The sequence below is a fragment of the Mugil cephalus genome, chromosome 22 (assembly GCF_022458985.1).
Source record: "Mugil cephalus isolate CIBA_MC_2020 chromosome 22, CIBA_Mcephalus_1.1, whole genome shotgun sequence".
Lineage (NCBI taxonomy): Eukaryota > Metazoa > Chordata > Actinopteri > Mugiliformes > Mugilidae > Mugil > Mugil cephalus.
The window spans coordinates 16,299,190-16,322,522 of record NC_061791.1 but is presented as its reverse complement, the minus strand read 5'-3'; the positions used below and the strand labels follow the sequence as shown (position 1 = coordinate 16,322,522).

General features: G+C 44.1%; 1 protein-coding gene across 15 annotated transcripts in view; it reads left to right on the top strand.

The window, feature by feature from the left end:
• Nucleotides 1–23,333, top strand: part of nav3 (neuron navigator 3) — a 407,174-nt gene that overhangs the window by 349,686 nt on the left and 34,155 nt on the right. For 12 of the 15 annotated variants that reach the window (XR_007111316.1, XM_047575822.1, XM_047575819.1 and 9 more), the window contains 5 exons: nucleotides 15,955–16,078; nucleotides 16,985–17,294; nucleotides 19,387–20,113; nucleotides 21,315–21,740; nucleotides 22,378–22,419. Coding sequence is in view for 14 of the 15 variants with exons in the window: in XM_047575822.1 (XP_047431778.1) it covers nucleotides 15,955–16,078; nucleotides 16,985–17,294; nucleotides 19,387–20,113; nucleotides 21,315–21,740; nucleotides 22,378–22,419 (1,629 nt within the window). In the remaining variant the exon portion in view is untranslated. The remainder of the gene's footprint in view (nucleotides 1–15,954; nucleotides 16,079–16,984; nucleotides 17,295–19,386; nucleotides 20,114–21,314; nucleotides 21,741–22,377; nucleotides 22,420–23,333) is intronic. The other 3 variants (XM_047575815.1, XM_047575823.1, XM_047575824.1) reach the window with 3 other exon arrangements.

Genomic DNA, 23,333 nt, shown 5'->3' with positions numbered 1-23,333 from the left:
GCAGCTCAGGTTCCACGGTTTCGATGCATTCGGGGACACGCTGAGAGATGAAGGCACATTGTTAAATATCCAAATTTGCATATGGTTCCCGTGCTTGTTGGCATTTAACTGATGTTCTTCCGCGGACCAGCTCGCTGTGAGCTTAGCGCTCTAAGCTTCCGTGGTTACTTGTTGTCGTTCATTGCCACCTGCAGCCAGGTGGATGTTTGCAAGGGCAAACTCACTAGACTGTGCTTTGCGGCTGTTGATGCAAATGCGTGAGAAAAGCGATGCAGTGAGGTGAGAGTGGCAGACAGGTTGAAAGTTTCTCGAGTAGAAAGTGCAGAGTAATCGTATTAGACTTGACAGAATTGACTTGACGTAACTAAATGTCCGTCAGAGCATTTATCTTGTGTCTTCCCTGTGGCAAACAACTTAGCCTTTAAAGTGAGCATCTCAAAGGGTTTCATTTAAATAAATGTCTGTTCGGCTCTATCTGAGCCTTTGAAAATATTGCAATGCTTTTATATTTCCACTATCATGACCTAGCTAGTAGTGACTTTAGTGGCACTGAGCTACTGCTAATATAATCTCCATACACAGATGCATGTGCATGAATGCAGAATGATATATCAGACAGTTTCTGATAATGCAAACGGAACATTTTCTATAGCCGCAGCTTCACATTATCTAACTAACAAAATAAGAACGATAAGGGGCACCCACAGTGAGCTGTTAGATGAAGGGCTACAGGCCACAGGCTGCACACCTCCAACTTCTCAGCTAAGTAACTAACCTCCTTTCACTGAGCCTCACTGCTTATAGAGTAATGCCTTGTGCAAAATATATATGAGATCCAAATTAGTCACAGATTGATTATTGTCGAAGACCAATCATTACCATTGACTTCTTTCTCAAAACGAAAAATAATTAAGGAAGTTGTCGTATTCAAATGCTGGAGATTTCCGTCCTAACTGCTGTGAATTGTTCCTCCCTACACTATCTGTGAGGATTGTATGAATATCTGTATTGTAGATTTTAAAGTCTTGACATTACATAAAACAAATCATGAATTGAACACTATGACTCAGTATGACTAAGGAGGAAGCTCCAGATAGACTTGTATTATTGAAGATATGGATGAAGTGGAGCAAAATATGTCTGGTTTGCTCCTCGTAGATGCACCTTGACTCGACAGAAAATGAAACCAAAAGGCAAAGCCTGAAGCAAAAAGTGGGAAATAACTTCATGCCCTTCAGGGGTGATACGGGGCACCTCCCCTATTGCGGGAACATCAAAGACTAAATGAGGTGAAAAGGAGAGCCGTGCTATCGATTCAAGGCTGTCAGGCCAAGACTGTGATGACACGCCTTCAGAGGGGCTGCTGGGAATCGACCGATGCGGTGACATTTCCCAGTGTCGCAGCTTCAACTTCTGCCAAGCTTTTAATGAGTGGCAGCGTTTAGGGGAGTGGGGGGTCTAAAAAGCAATCAGAAATGACTGTCAGGAATTAGCTGGCTTCTGTTATATCGCAATAAATTAACGCAGTGCTGTCAAAGCTAACCTGACAGCATGCAACAAGATCACTCTAAAAAAATTAAAATAAACTTCTTCAGTCTTCGGATTTGTGTGATGATGATTGTGATGATAGTGTGAGTTCAGTTGAACCAAGGCAGATGTGTTAATGTAAATGGTTACATAAGGCACATTAAAACAGTGTGAAATATGACTTGCAGACATGCTGCTGATATGTATCTTCCTGTTGTGTCTGCATCTCTGTGTTTGCACAATCCAACAGATGATCCTCTGCTTCTGGCTTACGTGTGCACTGTGTCACTAATGTTTACATCACCATAGTCAGTCAGGGCAGAGAGGCAGGGTCAAGCCCAATCATATCTTTGACTAGATGAAGACCATAGCATCTAACATTGTAGAGTCAACCCAAAGTTCGGACTAGGTGATTAACCTGGCTAGGATAGGATACAAATACATATGAAACATGTGAGCTGTCTCCTTTATTTGCCAGTGCCATATTCCCCTGCATGTGTGCTATCTCCATATTTGAATATTTTGCCCGGGAGTGTCTCTCACCTCGCTTCAACACAAATCCAAAAATTGTTCTGCCTTTTCTAAGCCAAAGTCTGTTTCAGCATTTTGGGCCTCAGGGACGATGAGAAAATATTGATGCCTGCTTCCCCTTGAAATGCCCACAGGCAACAGATAGGATGAGAATTTGAACTCTGGAACCGTCTTTTCCTCCGAGCCTTCCTCCCCTTTGCCTTACAAAGCTACGTGAAAGACACATATGCACACACAAAAATGCACATAATGGTCCCCCCAGCCTCCGTCTGACATGCGTGATTGTCAGAAGCTGAGCTGTCAGTTCCCACTGACATGCGAGAAAGCTCGGGGGGTGAAATTCATTTCCGAAGCAATCTCTCACCAGGCTTCACACCTCAGCCTACCATAGGACACGATCTGCCTTCCATTACCAGTTCCTCCTTTGTGCCAAAGTCTTCTTTCCACACAACCCCCTGGCTTGAGGGGAAATAAGTAGCGGATAAGACCCAAGTTCAAACAATCTGTTCCCTGACTTTGACAAACTTCTTCCCCTTAAATGTGCATGCTGGCGTTCTGTGAACAGTAAGTGCAGGAGAAACATGAATTCTTGTTCTCTGTGTGACTCAGATCTAGATGCAGCCCTGATGAAACACATTTTCAGCCGACCTGTAGGTGACAACTTGGGTTGTTATCAGATTTCTTGTATGTCTTCTCCACTGCCTTATTTTGGAGATTGATATGACATGACTTATTTTATAGTTACAAACCCAAGTTTATAGGTCGACAGTATGGAAATCCATTTGCTGTGGTCTGATGACTTAGCTTTTGGAGGAACTGCCGGTGTCTCATGGATTCCTGTGTAGCCAAGACTACCCAATTTAAATACCTGTCGTTGGTCACGGTCCAACTGTCCATCCGAGACATGAGGATGGAATTGTGAAATGATGTCCGTCTACAGTTTACACTCACTTAACAGCTTTGTTTAAGACACTGACAAACATGACACGTTAGCTTAATCACCAACATGGTACGATCGGGCATTCAGCCTTATTTTCCTCTCCACACAGTTTTCTACATGCAACCAATGCCCGGTCAGCTGTGACTGAGGCACAGTACAGCAACTAGCAGGAATCAGTGCATTGCACTTGTGTTAACCTTGTGTTGTTCTTATCAAATGTTTCATTTGATAAAGTCTCCAGAGAATGTATCCTGCACTACCTTGATTAAGTCTTTTGGCTACTTTTGGCTACACTGCCTTCTTTTTCCATCCTTAGGACCAAGATGGACTTTGGTTTGGCTCAAACCCTGTTTTCCTGTGGGGAGATGGATCATATTTGGTCCTTTATGATAGGAACCAGGAGCCCTAAGGAAGACCCTATTTATCTTACAGGAAAGTATGTCGATGTAGAATGTAGATAATAGACTGAATGTAGATATTACACATTACTGATTATACTGTATAACAGAAATATATTGACTGAAAAGTCTGTGTATTTATAAAAATCAGCAACAGTGTAGTGTTGTTAAAAACACAATACATAAAAGCCTCTACATACCGGTTGTGGTCACCAAACGTGATTTAGTCATTTTAAAACGGCAAATTATTTTGTATTTGGCAAGTGGAAATACCTATACTTTGGTACACATGGTTAGAGCAGAGCCAGGGATCCTAGGCTGCTGTGAGGTGATAGCTGGATTTAAGGTTTAGTTTGGGATAATGCCTGTCCTCAAAGCACAACTGCATAACTAATGTTCCTGCTTTTGCCTCACTTATGAGGAATAATTGGGAAAGCGCGCGCGCATGCGGCCGCAAACGTGCTACTCAGTGCACCGGCTCAATCTAGCAAAGTCATAAAAATGCGCTTCCCTCTTTCCCCTGCACACAGAAGACAGACTTCCTGGCAGGCAGAAAGTGGGAGCTGGTCTGTGTACATAAACCGAGCTCCCACGAGGCTCATTATGCCTCGTGCTTTTCTCCGTCCGTAATGACTCCCCTGGCTGCCATCCGCGGCACCTTTATCCCCAACCAGCGCAGCCCCTCGGGGCGTTCGTCTAAGTGACTCATCATACTGAGACTCACGGCCAGCAGGTGACTCTAACCATCTGGGACCGGAGCCGTGTGGGCTAGCGTCGGCTTCGGTGAACCTGCCATGAGGACTTGATGTAACTACGGGTGATGTTACATATTGCTCCGCTCCCTTTCTAGAGAAGACCAGCTGTTCAGGCGTGGCTGATTCTTCACAGGAAAAATTCTCTAACATTTTAAGTGTCTCAATCACAAATCCATGTAATTGTGTAAAAAAAAAAAAAAACACTTTAAATTGTTTCGGCGGTGCTAAGGAGGCTGTTTCCTGGAGCTGTCCTAAAACGGTTGAACAACAGTGGCTCAGATCCCTCTTCCTATTAGACCATTTCAAAACAATGGTGAGGGGCTTTTAGTCTCGGCTAAAAGCCCCCCTCTAAAAATACTGTCCAGTCATGCAACATAGATGAGCGCACGCTTGTGGTTCTTCTGTCAAGAAAGGATGCCCAAGGAGAGTGTTTTGACACCGACAGGCTCCCTGTTCTCAGCACAGGCATGAATAAGTAACAGGGCTTTGCTTTTAGCATCCTGGTGTCTCAAGTGTGTGTCTCTCTCCCTCTCTCTCTCACTCAGCTGGACTGTGGCAGCTTGCTCTGCGTTTTTTGGTAGTTTGAAGCTTTGGGGGATTGGAGGCAAGTTTAAAGTGTGTGTGCGTTGGTTGTGTTGTGTACGCTTGACAAAAGAAAGCGTTGTTTGTGCGGCCGTCGCGGCGCGCCCACTTGTGCGTGCGTGTGTGTGTGCTGCCGAGCAGCAGGATCCGGGCTGTCACTCTACGGAGCAGTGACAGCCGCGTTGAAGCCGCGCCGCTTGTCAGTGCTGCCGTAAGCAGCGAGGAGATTTGGAAGAGAAGGTTTCTTGCTATCTGTGACATTATATAACCGCCTGTGAACATTCGTCTCTGCCGGAGGCGCCACTTAGGAAGAAAATACCTGTTCTGCACTGAACCTGCGCGCGCCTCGACGCTTCTGCTATCTAGGCAGAGGTTTTCTGAGACCTGTCAGTCTTTTTCCCCTTTCCCGTACATTTGCATGCTTCCACCTTAATCAAGAGCGGACTAAACTTAGCAAACTGTGATGGTAATTGGAGGAGCTCGGGTATGAGCACCCAGCTGTGTCTGCTTCTTTTGTGTGTGCGTTCATGCAAATGCGTCTCCTCCCTTGCGCAGGTGCTTGATATACAGTGTTTCCTCTCAGAAAACCACATACTAATTAAACATCTATTCGTTCAAAGGTGCTCGAGGGAAAGTTTTTTTTTTTTTTTTTTGAAGACGGTTTTTCCCTCCCATTTCTTATTCTCTGGCATTGATTTCAAAGTGTCCTCGATTCTGGATGCCGCTGTCTCCATTCATCATCATTCAGTACATGCCTCATAATTTGCTCCAAGGGAAGCTGGTATTCTCATTAGCTACTGTACTCACTGAATTAATAAGCGAAGTCAATGAGTTACAACGTGGGCAGTGATGAAATAAAAAGACATCTTACCCTGCTGTGTTTTATGAATGTGAGGTTTGCCTGGCATGCCACTGTAGAAGTCCACATTCGAATGGAATTGCGTTTTCCTCTGTATTTGTTGGCGCCATCTCCTTCACTAAATCTGACTCTCAGCATGACGATCTTTGGGCCATATGCCCCTCTGTCTGTCAGACGCAGGTTATTCATCTGCTACAACTGAGAGGTGAATGACTTTGTATGAGATTATTTCCGCATTCCTTTTCCTGCAGTTTAATGACGCAATCTATCATAAAAACTAACCTCCTGTGCTAAAATGGGCTTTCCACTACTACGAGTTTTTCACTTTTTAAGAGATTCAAGATGAATGTGTTTGTCTTGTAGTGTGGTCGTGCTTCTCTGCTATGAGTAATTGCCTATTTTCCAGTCCAAAATAGCTAAATATGTCATAGGGTAGACAGAATGGGGTCCCTTGGGGGTGTTATGTAGTATTGTCAATGCGCTGTAGGTCCTGATAGTGGTGTAGTAAACATGCAACAACAACTAACAGTGAGTTACCTTAGCTAAGCGTGCAGTCAGAAGACAGCACGCCTGGTTCAATGAAGTTTTAACCACAGTTAAGTAATATTTCGTAACTTGATAAAATGGAGCAGAGTTTGAACTTAATTAAAGATGCTCAAGCTGCAGAACGGTTCAACCTTTGGCCTCATCTTGACTAGAAAAACAGACACAAAGACCAGCACGTTAGATATGTCCCCGGACACATAGGTGATCTGTCGACCTGGCCTCATCAGGTTGGACATGGGATTGACAAGGCAGAAACTGATGAAGCTGGGTGAGGTCCGACCTGCCTGTCTATTTCACTGATTGAAACGGGTCCCATATGGTTACGTTCCACTTCAGCTCCCATAGGTCACCTGAGCTTCTGCACTAGACGACAGTTAAAGGACTCGATGGTCGTTAATACCCTGGACAGGGTGGCTGATCCTTGTTTTTCACTCTTAGATATGATGCCCTTCTTGAAGATGAAACTGTCTACTCCTAATTTTCAGTCCCAGATTGTTCCGGGTCTGGAAATGTCTTTGAATGTTACAAAAATCCTTACAATGTCAACAAAGTGTGAGTTACCAGTCTGAATCATACAGGATTGGTCATCACACATGAATCCACATCAAGGGTCATGCATTCTTCATTAAAATCCTCTCTAGTACATGTTTTATTCAATGTGGAGGGATATAAATGACATCACTTTGCCCCTTTATGTCCCTTTTGTGTCACCTAAAGGTGAGTCATTATCACGGCACCACTGTTTCCCATAAATCTCATCCAGTCAGACTAGAAGGGGTTGTGAAATATAGAACAAATACCAGCAATGAAAATGCATTTAGGTTAAAAGAATTGAACGGCTCTTTGGTATTAATTGTGGACTAATTAACATTTGTGTCCAGAATATATAAGTGCCCATAAAAGTCATAAAACCCCACAATGATAATTTTTACTGCTGCACCGTAAACTTCACATTAGAAGTGGCTTAATGAAAGAATGCGACCCACTAATCTAAACTGTACACTGATATATTGCTGTATTTGAATGATCAAACCATTAGCGGCAATCGTTCCATTATGTCTGGAGTTGAAACGCTCTGCTGATTTCAAACTTTTAATCGAATAAGTTTGTTTAGCTGAACGGCCGAGTGTTTACAGAGGAGAAGTAGGCTGCTTGTTTGACTGTTGATGCAGAACTCGTGCCCCTGAGAGTTTACTTGGATTGGGAATTTGTTTAAAAGAATGTTTTTTAAGCCTTTGTTTGGGATTTGGTAAGAGGTTGTGAGGAAAACTTAAAAGGAGAGCGTTTCGCACATTTAGCTGTAGTTATCATTTTAAGTGTGTCATGTCCTTTCAAGCAGTTTATGTTCCTTTTGAAGACGATATCTTTGAAATAAAAGATTCTGGATGTATTTTGTGAAAGTTTTCATCCTGCTGAGGCTACGATGTACACTTTTGAAAGCCAATAGACACTTTTCCCTGACCACGCTTATTTCCCTTTTTGTAATCTAATACTGTATTTACGTCATGCTAATGGACAAAGCATAGATTTAAGGATAAATACACTGAAAGGGCTTCTTATTCAGCACCAGCTATTCATTCAGTGGAAAATATCCAAACGATATGACTCCATTCATCATCTGATGGGTCTAATGAGTTTGTGAAGATAAGGATCACCAAAGCTCCCATAATGGCTAATTCAGTTTACTGCCATGGAGCTGGACTCTGTTGTGGATTATGAAAATGTGATCTTGTTAAATGACCAGTGTTGCGGCATAATGACAACAGACCAACATTTATGAAGCCATACAAATTTATTATTGTGTGCGACCCAAACAAGACGTCAGCAGACTTCTTGTTCAGTACTTTCAGTTCAATAAAGCCTTAAAAAATTCACTACATCTTTATTAGATTTTATTAACTTGTCAAGTGTCAGCACATATAGCTGTTCGTTAATTGCGTCAGCCCTGTTAAACCCGGTCCCCACAGAGGAACAGTTGGATGTCAGTGGCACATCATTGATTCTGGATGAAGGCCAGGATCAGTGGTGGTCAGATGTAAAGCTCAAGCTTAGGGGCTTGGGATGGATGCCACCGGGCTGACGCTGTCTATCAAGTTGTAAGCTGTAAATCCGAGAAAGATAAAGGATCTCCCTCCCCAGAATGGTTTGATTCGCCAAGTCGCCACTCAGATTGTGAAGAGGCAGACGGTTGACTCTCTGACAATGGTTACACCACCCATCCCCTCTAAACCCAAGCTCATGGCAGGATTGGTGACCATCTGGCTTCTTTTGCCCCAAACGTGCACATTTGCCAGAAGGTTGTTGTGAGAAAAACTGGAGTCCTTTTTTATGACATTAATTATTTTACTGCCCTTCTCAGGGTCATTATTACTTTCATTAATTACTTACTGGTTAATAAAAAAGATATTTGATTTGTGGATTGGTCCTTTTGAATCTGCATGGAGGCACCGATATGAATAAATTATATTCGCCAAAAATTGTCTTTGGGACATTTGCCAGTGTCGATCAGTCTGTGATCTGACATTTGGCAGTCCTTCTTTCCAGCAATGCAACTTGACCGTCAATGGTGAACTGTGCAGCATGTGTTGAAGATCATTTTGATTGGCTATTCAGCTTAGTGAACCAGTGCCTGAGACGAGTAGAAAGGGATGCGACGAAAGTAAGCCAACGCTGTCAAGGTGACATCTCAGTCGCAGCCCAATACTTAAAAGTTCCTTTTCCATCAATGCATTTTGTCATTTTAACTTCATTGTGGTGTTTTGTATGTCTAAAGTACGAGGAAAATAGAGAGATGCTGACTAACCCTCGCATGACACACTGTATTTGTTTGTCCGGAGGTTGAAAACATCGTTTGGCGAGTTAATCTGCTTCAGGCCAATGGAGGAGGATGAGGTTGGTTTTTGGACTGACTGTGGCTGGGGAGCACTTAGCCGCTTGTTTTGCTGGCAGTTTGCCACAGACCCGAACAAAAACCCATGTTGGTTGGCATTAGCCTGCCGCAAACGTCCCGCTGCTGACCGGCTGAAATTTCCGTCGTCATCTTTGACTGCATTGCAGTTGGAAGCCTGGACGTCTCCGCCAGGCGCAGCCAGGCACTGCTGACGTCCTGCTGTCTGTCACTGCTTGGCAACAGACACATTTCCAGCCCATCCTTCCAAGGTCACCCTGCTCCTTCCTTTAATTGAGTTGTTTTGAGCTGAATTGGATTCCGCACTCAATGACAAGTCTGATTATTGTTATTTTTTGTCTTGTCAGTATGAATTGTATTTTTTTCCTTCCTGTGCCACATCTCCTTGAATTAATAACCCTGAACATTTTAATCCTGAACAAAAACCACACAGTAGTGATTCAACCTGTATCTGTTGCTGACGAAAGTCCACAAACAGTATGACAGCAAATCCAAAGAAAAAGCTGAAGCCGTATGACTCATATTGGCAGATATCCAGATGATTTTACTGTCCTCTCGCACCAGGCACCAGGAAGCTAAAGTTTATAGCTTATGGAGAAACCAAGACAATTGAACCAAATGAAGTCACCTTGCGTTTCTTCTTGTCATTCTTCTCGCCAGAGAGGCTTAAATATATGCAAGTATTTACCAGTGCTAGCCTGAAAGGGCAGACATTTGTGAGCGTCTCACGTATTATGCATGAGATCACTTCCAGTCGGAGGCTTTCGCCAGAGCGCGGCACGAACGCTTCCTCTTTGATTTGGCTTTGTCATCCTCCTTTAATTAAGCCCTAAGTAACCTGCTGCTGAGGACACGTCTGATTGCCTCTCCGAGGACTGACAGGCCCGTCCTGGTCAAGAGGGGAGGGGAGACGAAGAGACGGGAGGGTGAGGGGGGGGAGCAGGCGGTAAAAGTGGAAGGCTGAGGGAGTCCTTTCCTTTCCTCTCTCTTTCAATTTCCTCTCTTGACTCCCAGTCGAGCCAGCGCCTCTAGCTCCTCTGCCAGGTGGGGTTTTTGCCTCTTGTGGTAGTGTAGGCGCCGTAGGGAAGCAGAACAGAACAAAGCCAAACACTTGGGTGACAACACGGAAAGGCAGGAGCGCATCCCGTCAGAGGTGAGTTGACAGCTACCTGCTCTCTGTACACAGCGTCTGTTTGGAAACAGCTGACTGATGCTCTGTTGTATTGTGTGTTAGGGTCCTGCTCAGCTTAAATCTGTGTGTGCTCAGTTAGAGGCGAAAGTGAGTCTGTTGTCAGCTAAAACATGGGAAGAAGAGCAAAATCAATTGTGAGGATGTCTGGCATTTTGTAAAGCGTAATTACAAAAGCTATGTGGCATTTACTCAAGCAAATAAGGATGAGTGCATTTACATTACAGAGACGGTTTTCTCTCTCTCTTTTTTTTTTTACATTTTTTTTTATTTGAGTATGTATGTATTTCTATGTACCAAGGGTTTGTGTTGATGTTTGGAAAGTCACATTTGCTTGCATAATTTGAAACCCCGCTACCATTTTATTTCAGACTAGCTGAACACACTATAATGATATGTTTTGGGGTTTTTTTGACTCGTAATCAAATTCTTGATTGCCTGTTGTACTGTACGTTTGGACGTCAGTGATGTTTTCTGGTGCAGTGTGGATGTGGTGAAGTCACTGTTGACCGCCGATATCCACGGCAGCAGCATCAGGAGTTGCAGTCCATCAAAAAGGAGTATTCATTTCGTTTGCTATGACACAACAGCATGACAAGCAACCAGTTGGTACCCAGTAGACAGATATAGAAATACAAAGGTTGCACACAGGAAAGGGATGTTCATTAGTGAAAAATACATAAATATATTGTATTTCCTGAATGTTTTCAGAGCAAAATTCATAAAGGAAAAATTCATAATGACATGTATCAATAAGTGAAACTGAAGAAATCCATGGATTCACGCTGATACCATTTTGTGTCGTCAAATGCCATCACACATTTCCTCGGTTGCATAAGAGGTCCTCTGAGGAGGTTTTAAGTGGTCGTCTCACTTTAACACCCTCCTATACCATTTAGCCCCCCAAATATTTATTAATGCCTTCTTAAAAACTCATTTGTCTCCATTACGTAGTGTAATGGCCAGTGTTGTCCTTTGTCTGTGCCGCTAATAGCGTTTTCTCCTCCGGGCTGTTGGAACGAACAAGACCCAGCTCATTGAATATTGCATGAGATCATATTTGCCTGGTTGAATGGAGCTACATCATTCAACAGCATTGGAGCAGCAGACAAAAATCAAGTGTTCAACGCAATCTGCATTCAAATAATAATTAAAAAAAAAAAAAAAGTAAAATCCATCTCTCATTTACTCTGTCACATGCTCACATGTCTTTTGCTCCATTCTGGTTGATTCTGGGATTCTGTATTTGTGCAGCAGGTCCAGTGAATTGAAAACGGGTCAAATACCATACCACTAGTTAAACGCCGACTGATAATTGTTGCACTATGTGTCATTGTGTTTTTCCAGTAGCATGTTTTCAGATGGATTCTGAGGGGGAGGCTATGACTTGTTTCGCACCATCTGCCCATTTCGGCACCTCGCTTATGAAACACAGGAACAAAGCCAATACCTCCCTTAGTGATCTCTGCTCGAGCTTTCTCCCCTGTACGTTGTTGCTCATTGTTAATTTAAGAAGTTATGACACAAAAGTCCGGCCCACGTGCCCCCGCTGTAGGGTTACTGAGTTCGCCAGTGCCGTTGCCGGGGATGCGTCTCCTCCTCCCTAGAGATGCCTTGACGCGTTGGGTCTGGGAGGAGGAGCTACGTCAGCCACAGCTCTACGAGAGCTGATGCAGGAAGCTGGCCTGATAAAATATTCAGCCAGCGGGGAGGAGCGGCGTTTATTTTGTTTGCTCTTTTTTTTTGTTTCATCAGCCGTTTATCCCAGTAAAACTCTGCAGAGCCCAGATGCTGTTCTGCAGCAGTCCCTAGCTTTAGACTCACACAGACTAAACGCTGTCCTCTACTGAGCAGGTCCACTGGAGCAGCTGCAGCACTGCAGGTGCAATAATGAAAGTTTTCCCTGAGCAATCTGCGGGGTATACAAGAATCAATACCAATGATTCAACCGTTACCTCACCTCACTGTGTGCTGAGGTATCTGTCTTTTCTGACACTTTCTCTATGTGTTTCTATCTGCAACATTAACATTTGCATTTTGGACTCACAACTGCATGTTTTTTACTTGTTTTTTGTATTTTCTGAATAGATTTCGTGCATTTATTTGTGTGTTTCAGGTTTTCCAATGTGTTGTTAGTGCTTGTTAAAAAATAAAAAGCTGAAAATAGCTCCTACATTACCCACAATCCAACTCACGGACAGACGAGTTGGTCAGAGATTTGTTTGTATTGTGCCAGAAGAACATAATGTAGCCAAGAAACGCTCGTGACCTGAGACAGACTGATTTTCCATTTCATATTGAAATATTTAACAATTAGCTTTTGCTCAGTTCATTAATTAACATAAATATCCAGAAGAGCTTCTTTAACAAAAATGAATGCAAAAGCTAAAGGGCATATTTACTTTGTAATTAGGATCGTAAAATCCATTGAGTGTGACTGAGTAAAAATTACAAAGAATTTGTTTTAATCATCTTACCCACAATTATATAGAAAGGAAGTATTACATTAGAGAGGCCATCCAAGATGAAAGCTTATTCTTATGTTTAAATCAGAATTGGAAGCCAGTGAGCTTGTTCGCAGCCATCTGCCTCTGTTTCATGTATTACAATAATAGGTTTTAGCTCTAACCCTCTTCTCGCTGCTGTTATCCCATTCCCGCTTTTTGTTTTGCTCAAGAACATATTATAAAGTCCACTCTGCCTCAGTTTGGAGGATTTTTTTTTTCTTGCTTTAAAAGCAGATGGTACAGCAGTCACACAGAAGTTGCAGTCAGTTCCCATAAAACCATTTGTGTATTTGATCTTGGCAAAATCTTGTCTTTAACATACGACTGCAGTCAACCAAAGAAAATTTTGGTCTATAGAATTTCCACCCACTCCTGAAAGAATCTGTTGGTAGTAGAGGTAATCCTGGGTTCTGAAGAGCTTCAGGCCAAAATAAAAATGTGCTGTCCCCTGAGTCCAAACTAGCAAAATGTGCCACAGGGTAGATAGAGGGGGCCCCTAGGGAGGTGTTGTGGAGTATTGCCAATGCACTGCAGGGCTTCATGGGTCTGGAGTGCATGGATGTCATTTCAATGTTTATACTCAACTGCTTTGGTTACCTTTTTTAACCAAATTCAAACACAGTGATCATTTCCTTGATCTGGTGTCAGTTAGCGCGGAGTCTCTATTCGGTTTGGTCAGTAAAAAGTTTCACAGCGATGGATTAATCCTGGGAAAAACTGATACAGTATGTAGCGCTTAGCTTTTAAGTTGGAACAGCGGCCAACGATGTGAATATGGTCGATCCTAGTTTTGTCAGTCCTACTTTAAAGCTGGTTTCTCGCTCTCTACTATGTTCTGCGATACTTTAACCCCACACGTATATAATTTTCACACCGGGAGACAGAGTTGTCTGCTGGCAGGAACTTAACTTTGGAAAGCAGCCAAGTTACTTTGGACTGGTTCGTTTTGCTGGGAGCATTAAATTTGGCTCCGTCTGCCCCTGTTGTCTGCCACGAACTGGAAGCCCGCTCCCAGAGGAAGTAGCAGAGAGCAGCGCAGCTCCCCTGCCACTTCTGAGACGAGCAGCACCGAGCTGAGGGGTAACGTTAAATGAGATTGTGAAGGTGACCTGGTAGCCTCTGTCAAATCTTAAAGGCACCGCCCTTTAAGATTTGACAAAAGTACATTCAGTCTAGACACTCAGTCTTAATGGGACAAGTGAGATGTGCTAATGCTAATATCATATGCGGCTGTCCTCAACGCCACAGTCATCAAAGACAGATTTAAGTGCGAGATGAGAGCAAACGATCAAAGGCAAACAAGCAAGGCATGTTTCAATGCAACTGATTTGTTGGCGTGTAAAGAAACGCTCTCGTTCTAACGCTGGTTTCTGTTTGATATCACAGCGTCGCTCACAATGTTCAACAGCAGCCTGTCGTTTGCCTCATTAAATAATAGTACCAAAGCTGTGGATACACAACAGCAGACCTCATTCTGACAGCCCGAATGCCATTTATTTTTCGTATGACATGCTCATACCGCTTTAAGCCTCCATCTCTGAGACGCTTTTCCCGATAATGGCGTCAAATTGAGGGAAAATGAAATCTCCAAATGACAGATTAGGGTGGCGAAATGAGAAATTGGCAGACACGGTTCAACAACACAGAGGCTTTTCGATTTAGGGTTTTCGATACAAAGCATTTTATTTATCCTCGAAAGGGGCGCCCGAATTTCTGCATAATCTGAACGTAATGTTCAGTTTAATGTATTCATTATGAGCTGCAGACCTGGTCAAACCTTTGGGCGTGAAGATAAATGCTGCTCGTTTGAAATCTGCCAGAGGAGCGAATCAATTTTGCACTGCACCGGTAGACAACTGGGTTCCTTGGTGTCTGCTCACCACCGCATTCATTACAGGTGTCAGGTGAATGGAAACCATGCACACCAATCATTCTCAATTGTACACTCACGCACCGACCGAGCACCTTCACGGTCCATGTTAAAACATCGTTTTCATGTCTATTAATTCACTGAAAAGCTGCAGCCGAGCTAATGAATGGCATGCATGTTGTAAGCGTAACGGCTCTTGTGGCTATTGACTTTCTGAACAAAGTTTAGAAAATCGATACCACCATTATCTTCCGTGGACGGCTTCCCTACACGCATGTCTGCGCCCTTCCTCCTTTCCTTTTGTGAGCCTTTTAAAAATGAATCATTATCCGTTCATTTCCAGCCTGCCTTCGGGTTTCCACGTCATCCGTGATGAATTATAGATGGCAAGCCGGAATTGACTTGTTGAGCTTCTAGAAACGGCTTTCCCCCTTTTATTATTATTTTTTTTTTAACTCAGTGATGAGTTTTGGGGTTAGACTGATAATCGAATCAGATGAAAGTCCCTCTTTAATCCGCTGGAAGCTGCTCTTAGCTGTCACCGTGTATCGATTGTGAGTTTTTTCTCTGAAGCCTTTGGTCAGATTTTCCGTGCAAATTAAGGGGTGGGCCTCGACGCACAAACACGCGCACGAAGGCAAACGCACGTGCAGATCAGACCTGACGCGTTGCCATGGAAGCCAATTAGTATCTGTGAAGAATCTGCTCTGTGCTCGTGTGTGTGCCGTCACATCTGCGGCGCTGGCTGACTGTCACCCTGTGTGTCTGAATGTGTGTGTGAGACGGATGACAGCGAGAACAAAGACGAGCTAATTCCTGCACTGGGATTCTGCTGTCACTGAACTGTGTGTGTGTATTTCCAGTTGTGATCATTAAATGAACTCTAGGTGTCTGTCCGTTCGCCCTGGACAACAGAAATTAGACACTAATAAGACGGGACGTGATTAATGGTTAATGAGCTGCTGCGTTTTATTTCATTCAATACCAAGTCCGATACAAGTCAGTGAACCCCAGAAAAGAAACATAGCTTTTTTAATGAGGCAATAATAAATGAGCTAGAAGACTTCTCTCTTAGTAGCTGACTGGACAGTGAGAAGGTTATACTTCATGCCAGCGCCCTTTTTCTTCAACCTTATAATTCAGTGACATTTAGAATAAGGTTTCAATTACAGCATAGATGATGGTGGCAGTGCGCTTGTTAGTGACACAGTGTGAGGTGAGAATACTGCTACTGTTGGACTCCAGTCAAAAATGAACGTCGCCCATACCATTATAACTCTCTCATTCTGTCAGTCCCGGCCTCATTCAGACTGTGTCTCCTTTTTCCGTGCTTCTCTTGCAGCTGGGACGACAGCAGCTCGGTAAGCAGCGGGCTAAGTGACACGTTGGACAACATCAGCACCGATGATCTGAACACGCCCGCATACTCTGCCGCCAGCTCATCCCGCAAAAGCAAGGCAGCACAGGTGAGGACACAAGCACCAAGTATCCTCCATTAGAATATTTAGCCGTTTTGCTGTTTTCCTTTTAACTGTGGGCGATTCTGGTCCTCTGAGGATCGTGGCTGATCCTAATTTAAATGATCTCCTGATGCTTTGTCTGTTGTTTTTGCTTAAACTACTCTATATTTTACAAAATACCAGAATACCAAATGTTACAGGGCTATACTTTCTTTAGTTCTTGTTAGCATGCTAACAAAGAAACTTGACTGAACCCTTTGCGACTCAACTGCATATCTCTTCTTTCATTGGCATTTCGAACAACCAAAAGGTTGTGAATGCACCTTCGCTAAATCACGAGTTAAATGGATGTTGGTTTAGCTTCAAACTAAAGTCAGTCTGTATGTCAGCTCATACATCACAGCTGAGGGAATTAACTGCAGACACGGGGCCAGTGCTCAGCTCGCCTCAGAGGCTTTCGCTGGATTCTGCCAAGTATCTTTGGCCCCTTATGAAATACTGAACAGAATGGGCTCTTAAGAGAATCTGGTGTTGCTAGGGAGACTGACCATCTGTTAAGGTAGGCTAGTTATCACTGCTGTGTGTGCGTGTGTGTGTTTGTGTGGGTGTCCTTGTGTGCGTCCCAAAAGAGGAGATCTGGACATGAGAGACTCCAAATATAGATAGGACTTCATACACAAACCCTGCTGCTCATGCTGCTTGTCGTTGTGCGTTTAAGTAATTATTTTTAAAATACCGTGCAGAAGGTTTAACTTGTTTTAGACTATTAAATGTAGTCAGACTTTTAGATACATTGTCTTCCGATCACATGGGAAATTGGAATTCCATTGTAGAGGCAGATGTGTTATTTTACTGGACACGTTATTAATCAAGTGATCTGCTTTCTTTGATGCCCGCCAACAATGGCTACAGTCTCAGAAAGGAAGCAGGTCCAAGCATGCTGAGCAAGAGGTGAGCAGCAGCTGGGCTGGAGCTGAGGACCTGAAGAAGGTCGAGGAGGAGCTCGACGTGAGCATGGACCCCAGCGGTGGCTCCTCCCGCTGGAAGCCTTCCTCATCCTCTTCTTCCTCCCAAACCCAGAGTCAGTATGAGGATGCGGGCCAGAAGGCTGCTGCGCTGGCCCAGATGTCTCAAACGGGTTCATGGAGGAGGGGCATGACGGCCCAGGTGGGCATTACGCCGCCCAGGACCAAGGGTTCCTCTCCTGCCCTCAAAACACCAGGTAGGTGTTTTTAACCGTCCTTCCTAGTCTTTAGAAAATGAAGTCCAGTTGTGGACTACTTTCATAGCAGGCATGACAAGTCAAGTCAAGTCACTGAAAGAAACAAAGCAGCTAAACAGAGTTCAGCAGTCATTAATCAAAAGTTTATATAAATAGAGTCGATTTTGGATTGATATGTTGAATTGAGAATTAAGGAGAAGACCGTTTGTTGTCTCTTCCCGCAATACAGTGGGGGAAATAAGTATTTGATCCCCTGCTGAATTTGTAAGTTTGCCCACTTCCATAGAAATGATCAGACTCTGGTTTTTATGGTTGTTTACTGGTTATGGGTATAGACAGAATATCAGTCGAAAATGCATAAAAAACACACAATCTAAAAGTTATAAATTGTTATGTATTTTATTAAGGGAAATAAGTATTTGATCCCCAAGCACAACACAAGTCAGTACTTTGTAGAGAAACCTTTGTTGGCAAGCACAGCGATGAGACGTTTCTTGTAGTTGGTCACCAGGTTTGCACACAGCGCAGGAGGGATTTTGGCCCATTCATCTTTACAGACAGTCTCTAAATCCTTCAAGTTTCTTGGCTGCCTCTTGGAAACTCGGAGCTTCAGCTCCCTCCACAGGTTTTCGATCGGGTTAAGGTCTGGAGACTGACTAGGCCACTCCATGACCTTAATATGCTTCTTCTTGAGCCACTCCTTTGTTGTCCTGGCAGTATGTTTTGGGTCATTGTCATGTTGGAAAACCCACCCACGAGGCATCTTCAGTGTTCTTGCTGAGGAAAGAAGGTTTTGTCCAAGATGTTACAGTACATGGCTGCATTCATTGGCCCCATAATGCGGTGAAGTTGCCCTGTACCCTTTGCTGAAAAACAGCCCCAAAACATGATGTTTCCACCTCCATGCTTAACCGTGGGTATGGTGTTCTTTGGGTCATACTCACGTTTTTTCATCCTCCAAACACGGCGGGTCGAGTTAATGCCAAATAGCTCAACTTTGGTTTCGTCGTCAGACCACAGCACTTTCTCTCAAGCCTTCTCTGAGTCATTTAGATGTTCACTGGCAAACTTAAGGCGGGCCTGTACATGTGCCTTCTTGAGCAGGGGGACCTTGCGGGCACTGCAAGAGTTCAATCCATAACGGCGCAGTGTGTTGCCAACTGTTTTCTTGGTGACGGAGGTCCCAACTGCTTCCAGATCATTAACAAGCTCCTGCCGTGTTGTTTTAGGCTGCTCCCTCACCTTTCTCATCATCATCCTCACTCCATGAGGCGAGATTTTGCGGGGAGCTCCAGACCGAGGACAGTTGATGGTCCTTTTATGGGTCTTCCACTTGCGAATAATGGCACCAATAGTTGTCACCTTCTCACCAAGCCTTTTGCTGATGGTTTTGTAACCTATACCAGCCTTGTGCAGGTCTACAATCTTGTCCCTGACATCTTTTGACAGCTCTTTGGTCTTGCCCATGGTGCTGTAGAAGTTGGAATGTAAGAAACTGATTCTTAGAGCAGGTGTGCTTTATATACATGACGAGTTAAGATCAGGAGTATTGGTAATTAGTTGACTGAGCACAGCTGTGTGCCACATGCGCACCAGCCAATCTGTAGGAGCCTGAATTCTAAGTGAATTGTTGGGGATCAAATACTTATTTCCCTTAATAAAATACATAACAATTTATAACTTTTAGATTGTGTGTTTTTTATGCATTTTCGACTGATATTCTGTCTATACCCATAACCAGTAAACAACCATAAAAACCAGAGTCTGATCATTTCTATGGAAGTGGGCAAACTTACAAATTCAGCAGGGGATCAAATACTTATTTCCCCCACTGTATATATATATATGTGATGAATTATTTCAGGCTTGTGCTTAGAGAACTTTCAAGCAGCAAGTTCTGTTACGCATCGCTTTTGATTTTCAGGGCACCTGAGCTGTGATAAATCATCTTCTGGTTCTTGGCCAGAGTTTTCGCTAATTTGACTTTTCCTGGTCTTTGGCATCCTAGGGGAAAACACAAGTGCTGGGCCAGCGATCTTCTCAGGAAAATGTTTTTATATTTGCGCTAATAAGGGTTCTTGCTTATCGGCAGGCAAAACTGATGATGCCAAGGCCTCGGAGAAGGGCAAGGCGCCTTCCAAGAGTTCAGCAGGCATCCAGCGCTCACCCTCAGATGCAGGGAGGAGTAGTGGGGATGAAGGAAAGAAACCTCCCTCTGGTATCGCACGCCCACCCACTACAGGCTCTTTTGGATACAAGAAGATCCCAGGTCCTTCTGGCACCCTAATCACCTCAAGTGGAGCAACACTCTCCAGTGGCTCAGCCACCCTGGGCAAGGCGCCCAAATCTTCAGCTGCCCTTAGCAAAGGCACCAGCATCAGCAACGTGCGGAAGACCAGCCTGGACGGCTCACAGCCCCAGGATGATGGCATTCTTCTCAGCTGCAGTGGCTCTAAAGTCACTCTGCAGTACCGCTCTCTACCCAGACCCGCCAAATCTTCCAGTGGGGTGGCGGCAGGGCGCAGCGGGCACCGCTCCAGCTCCAGCAGCATCGACTCCAACGTCAGTGGAAAGTCAGCTGGCGGGGCGGCGACGCAAGCGGGCGCCAAGCGCAGGGATGGAAAAGTGGGCTCCGACCGCTCTAGTCCCATCACCATCAATCAGACAGACAAGGAGAAAGTGGCAGTGTCAGATCAAGACCCGGCAGCAGGACTGTCCACCTCCCCCAAATCCAGCCCCACCTCCGGTTCAGCTGGACAAACGGGCCTCAGGCAGCCGGGCTCCAAGTACCCAGATATCGCATCCCCTACCTTCCGCAGGTCAGACACGCAATGCACACCCACTGCTCTCAGCTGTCTTTGTGTCTCACTTTGTGTGTTTCTGCGTGAATCAAGCATTTCACCGCATTCTTTTCTTCAATTCTGTGATTATCAACAAAATACAGTATCTTTTCCAATACAGTACGTGTGTCTTGAGGTACACTATGCCCAAGTCCTCCTTTCAAAATCTTCATTGGATGTTTAAAATCGTGTTTAGAAATGTCATTCACTGGTGCTTAGATGCAGATACAAATACAAGCATTTATTGGAGATGACACATGTAATAATAAAATTGCATCATAAATAAAATAAACTGTCATCTCTATTAATTGTAGGTATGTCTGGGTAGTCAAAACCAAACTAAGATGCTTAATAAATCTCATTTGAGAGCCTTTGCAGAAAAATTGATTGAGCAGGTACACATTGCTGCATAGCCAGGGGGTGCCATTACATAAAATGTTCCCTGGTGCCTGCAGCTACAGTCAGATTAAACTTAACTTTACCCTGAAGATGAAGGTCTGGCTACTTTTCATTCAAATGAAGCACAGCCAGCTCATCAGTCTTTATCAGAGCAGACACAAGACAGGAGTTTCTCAGCACGCCACGTCCCTGACTCATTAGAATCATGCATTCGCCAGGCGTGTCCAGACAGCCTTCCCATCCAATCCGTCGAGCCAACCTGTTTCATTTGCATGTCTTCAAGGTTTTTTTTTTTTTTTTTTCGTCTCTTCAAGGCAGCGTCACATGCATATTTTGTGTGACTGCGAAGAAAGACTGAGACGGGCGCAAGCAGGAGTAGCAGGCTGTCTGAGCATATGTGAAAGGCAAACAGTGCTGAGTGGCCTTATGGATTGGGTTAGTTAAAGCCAAAGGGTTGAGACGGGCACAGCTGTGAGAGCAGAAGTGTCGATGTAAAGCGGGCGTCCACATTTAAAATGAGCCAGGGTTTGCTGTCGGGGATGAATGTGTTGCAAAGTGAGGCTAGTATGTTACCTCGATTTTAAAGTTGGTTTCACAGTATCACACAAGTTTGGAGATGGTTTAAAGGTTGCTGTTTGTACACAAATCCAGTGAGATAACCTCAATGTATATCTCTTTTTCAACCCCAAAGTCCTTCATTTTCCCAGTATGGCTCTTACAGATGCTCATCACTGGTCCTTTGAGCATTTCTAAATGACTGCACCCACCTCTCTACCCCCAGATTGTTTGGCACCAAAGCCAGCAGCAAGGCCAGCTCTCCGGGCACGCCCGACTCTGGCAAGTGCCCCTCAATACTGGGCAGCCCCCACGGCACGCTGGCACGGCAAGCCAGTCTGGACTCACCCTCCTCTGGCACGGGGAGCCTGGGGAGCGCTGGCGGCATGAGCGGTGGCAGCAGCCCACTGTACGGTAAAACCCCTGACCTGTGCACTGACTCCCCGGCCTCCAGCCCGGCCTCTGGCCTCTCCTTGCCGTCCAACGCTCGTCCCTGGCCTGCCTGTAGCTCGTCAGCTGGCAGCAAGGACACACTGAGCTGCCAAAGCATGACCAGTCTGCACACCAGCTCTGAGTCCATTGATATGCCGCTGGGCCACCATGGGCCCAAGGTTACAAGAACCGGCAGTGTCAAGTCCACCCTGTCTGAGGGGTGAGTAACGAGGAATACGATTGGGAAGAATCGTATTCATTGTTTCATTTGACTACAGAGACAAAACGTTTACCTCCCTACCCTAGGATTTATGCATACAGCGCAGATGAAGCCTAAATAGTTATACTAATAATCAATAAGTGTGATAATAAGAAAAATATCACTCATCCAACACACTTAAGTTTCTCTTTCTGGCATGGGTTTGGGAGAACTTTACAGTACATTACTTGTAGGCCCCAAGCCATGGCAGAAAGGTGCCACAGTAAATTCAGATCATTTCAGACAACCATTCCCATAAGAAGCCTTTATCAGGGTGTTTCCATTGTTTCCGTCCATAAACTGTGCATGCAATACATCACAGACCATAGAAGCAGGACCCAGTGTAGCTATATGTCTCAAAAATGAAACAATTAACTGAAATACTTCCTGCTGTGTTTTAGATTTGTTGTCTGTTGTGCTGAGATGCATTAGTAGTGTCTTAATGTTTTCTCCATTGTGTATGTCTCTGCGTGTCAAAAGTCAAGTTTGTAAAATGTGACCAGTTTTCTCAAGCCATTTTCTCATGTGTATCGCAAAAACAAACAAACAAATGTTTTCTGGTTTTCATCTAATTGGCTCACCATCTGTGTTTTAACAGCATGCCTCTTGACAGAAACACGCTTCCCAAAAAGGGACTGAGGTACAGCACATCTACAGCCCAAACCCAATTTCAGCTCTTTAATTTCGCTCACACAGATCATGAGTATACATTGCATGAAAATAATCGTCCTGATATCAAGTGTGCCTTCCATGTTGTTGCGCATGTGGCATTGTGAGTCAACCTGTACCCTAGAGATCACTCATGCAATTGCTTGGCTGGCGGCGAAAAGCCTGTGGATCAAGAAATTTCTTTTAATAACAAGTTTAATTTACGCACATATCGAGACAGCCGTAACACCCAGTTATAAGTACCAAGTTAGAGAGCGATCTGAGAAGTTGCCAGAAGATTAATGTGTAAAGAGAGTAGCTTAAAGTTCCAGTTGAAAAATGCATGTAACATATGCCTTCAGTCTAAGTCTGTCAGTCTCTAACTCATTGCTCTTCAAAGAGTGTAAAATCAAACCAATGGTAATACACCCTTGTCAACTCTGTCAATCTTTTCCATTTTTGACTGAAATCCTCCCCATGAACACACAGTTTCTTTTTATTTGGAAGCTTTCGTCACATTCTCCATTCTCCGCCAGAGATGGTGAATTCATAGAACCTGAGTTACATTTGTAACTTTTAAACTTCGCCCGTAGTTACTCAAGGCTACTCTGATGCTCCTCTCTTCAGTTTTTGTTAGTGATCATTGTTTTGATGTAAAGCTGAAAATATGGTTGAAATAAATGGGGCACACATGAGCCTTACCTATTATCTACACTTAGAAGAATTAAGTGAAAAACTACAGGGTGCATAAAGTGTGTCCATATCAATCTGTGTGTCTTTCATTGAGGCAAGAACACTAATGCACTGTGAATGCAGTCTTACATGATGAGCTTCATTTGTTTGCATGCCTGTGTCTTTGTGTGCATCCCAATTTTGTCCTCATCTTATACAGAGGCTCTTCCTCAG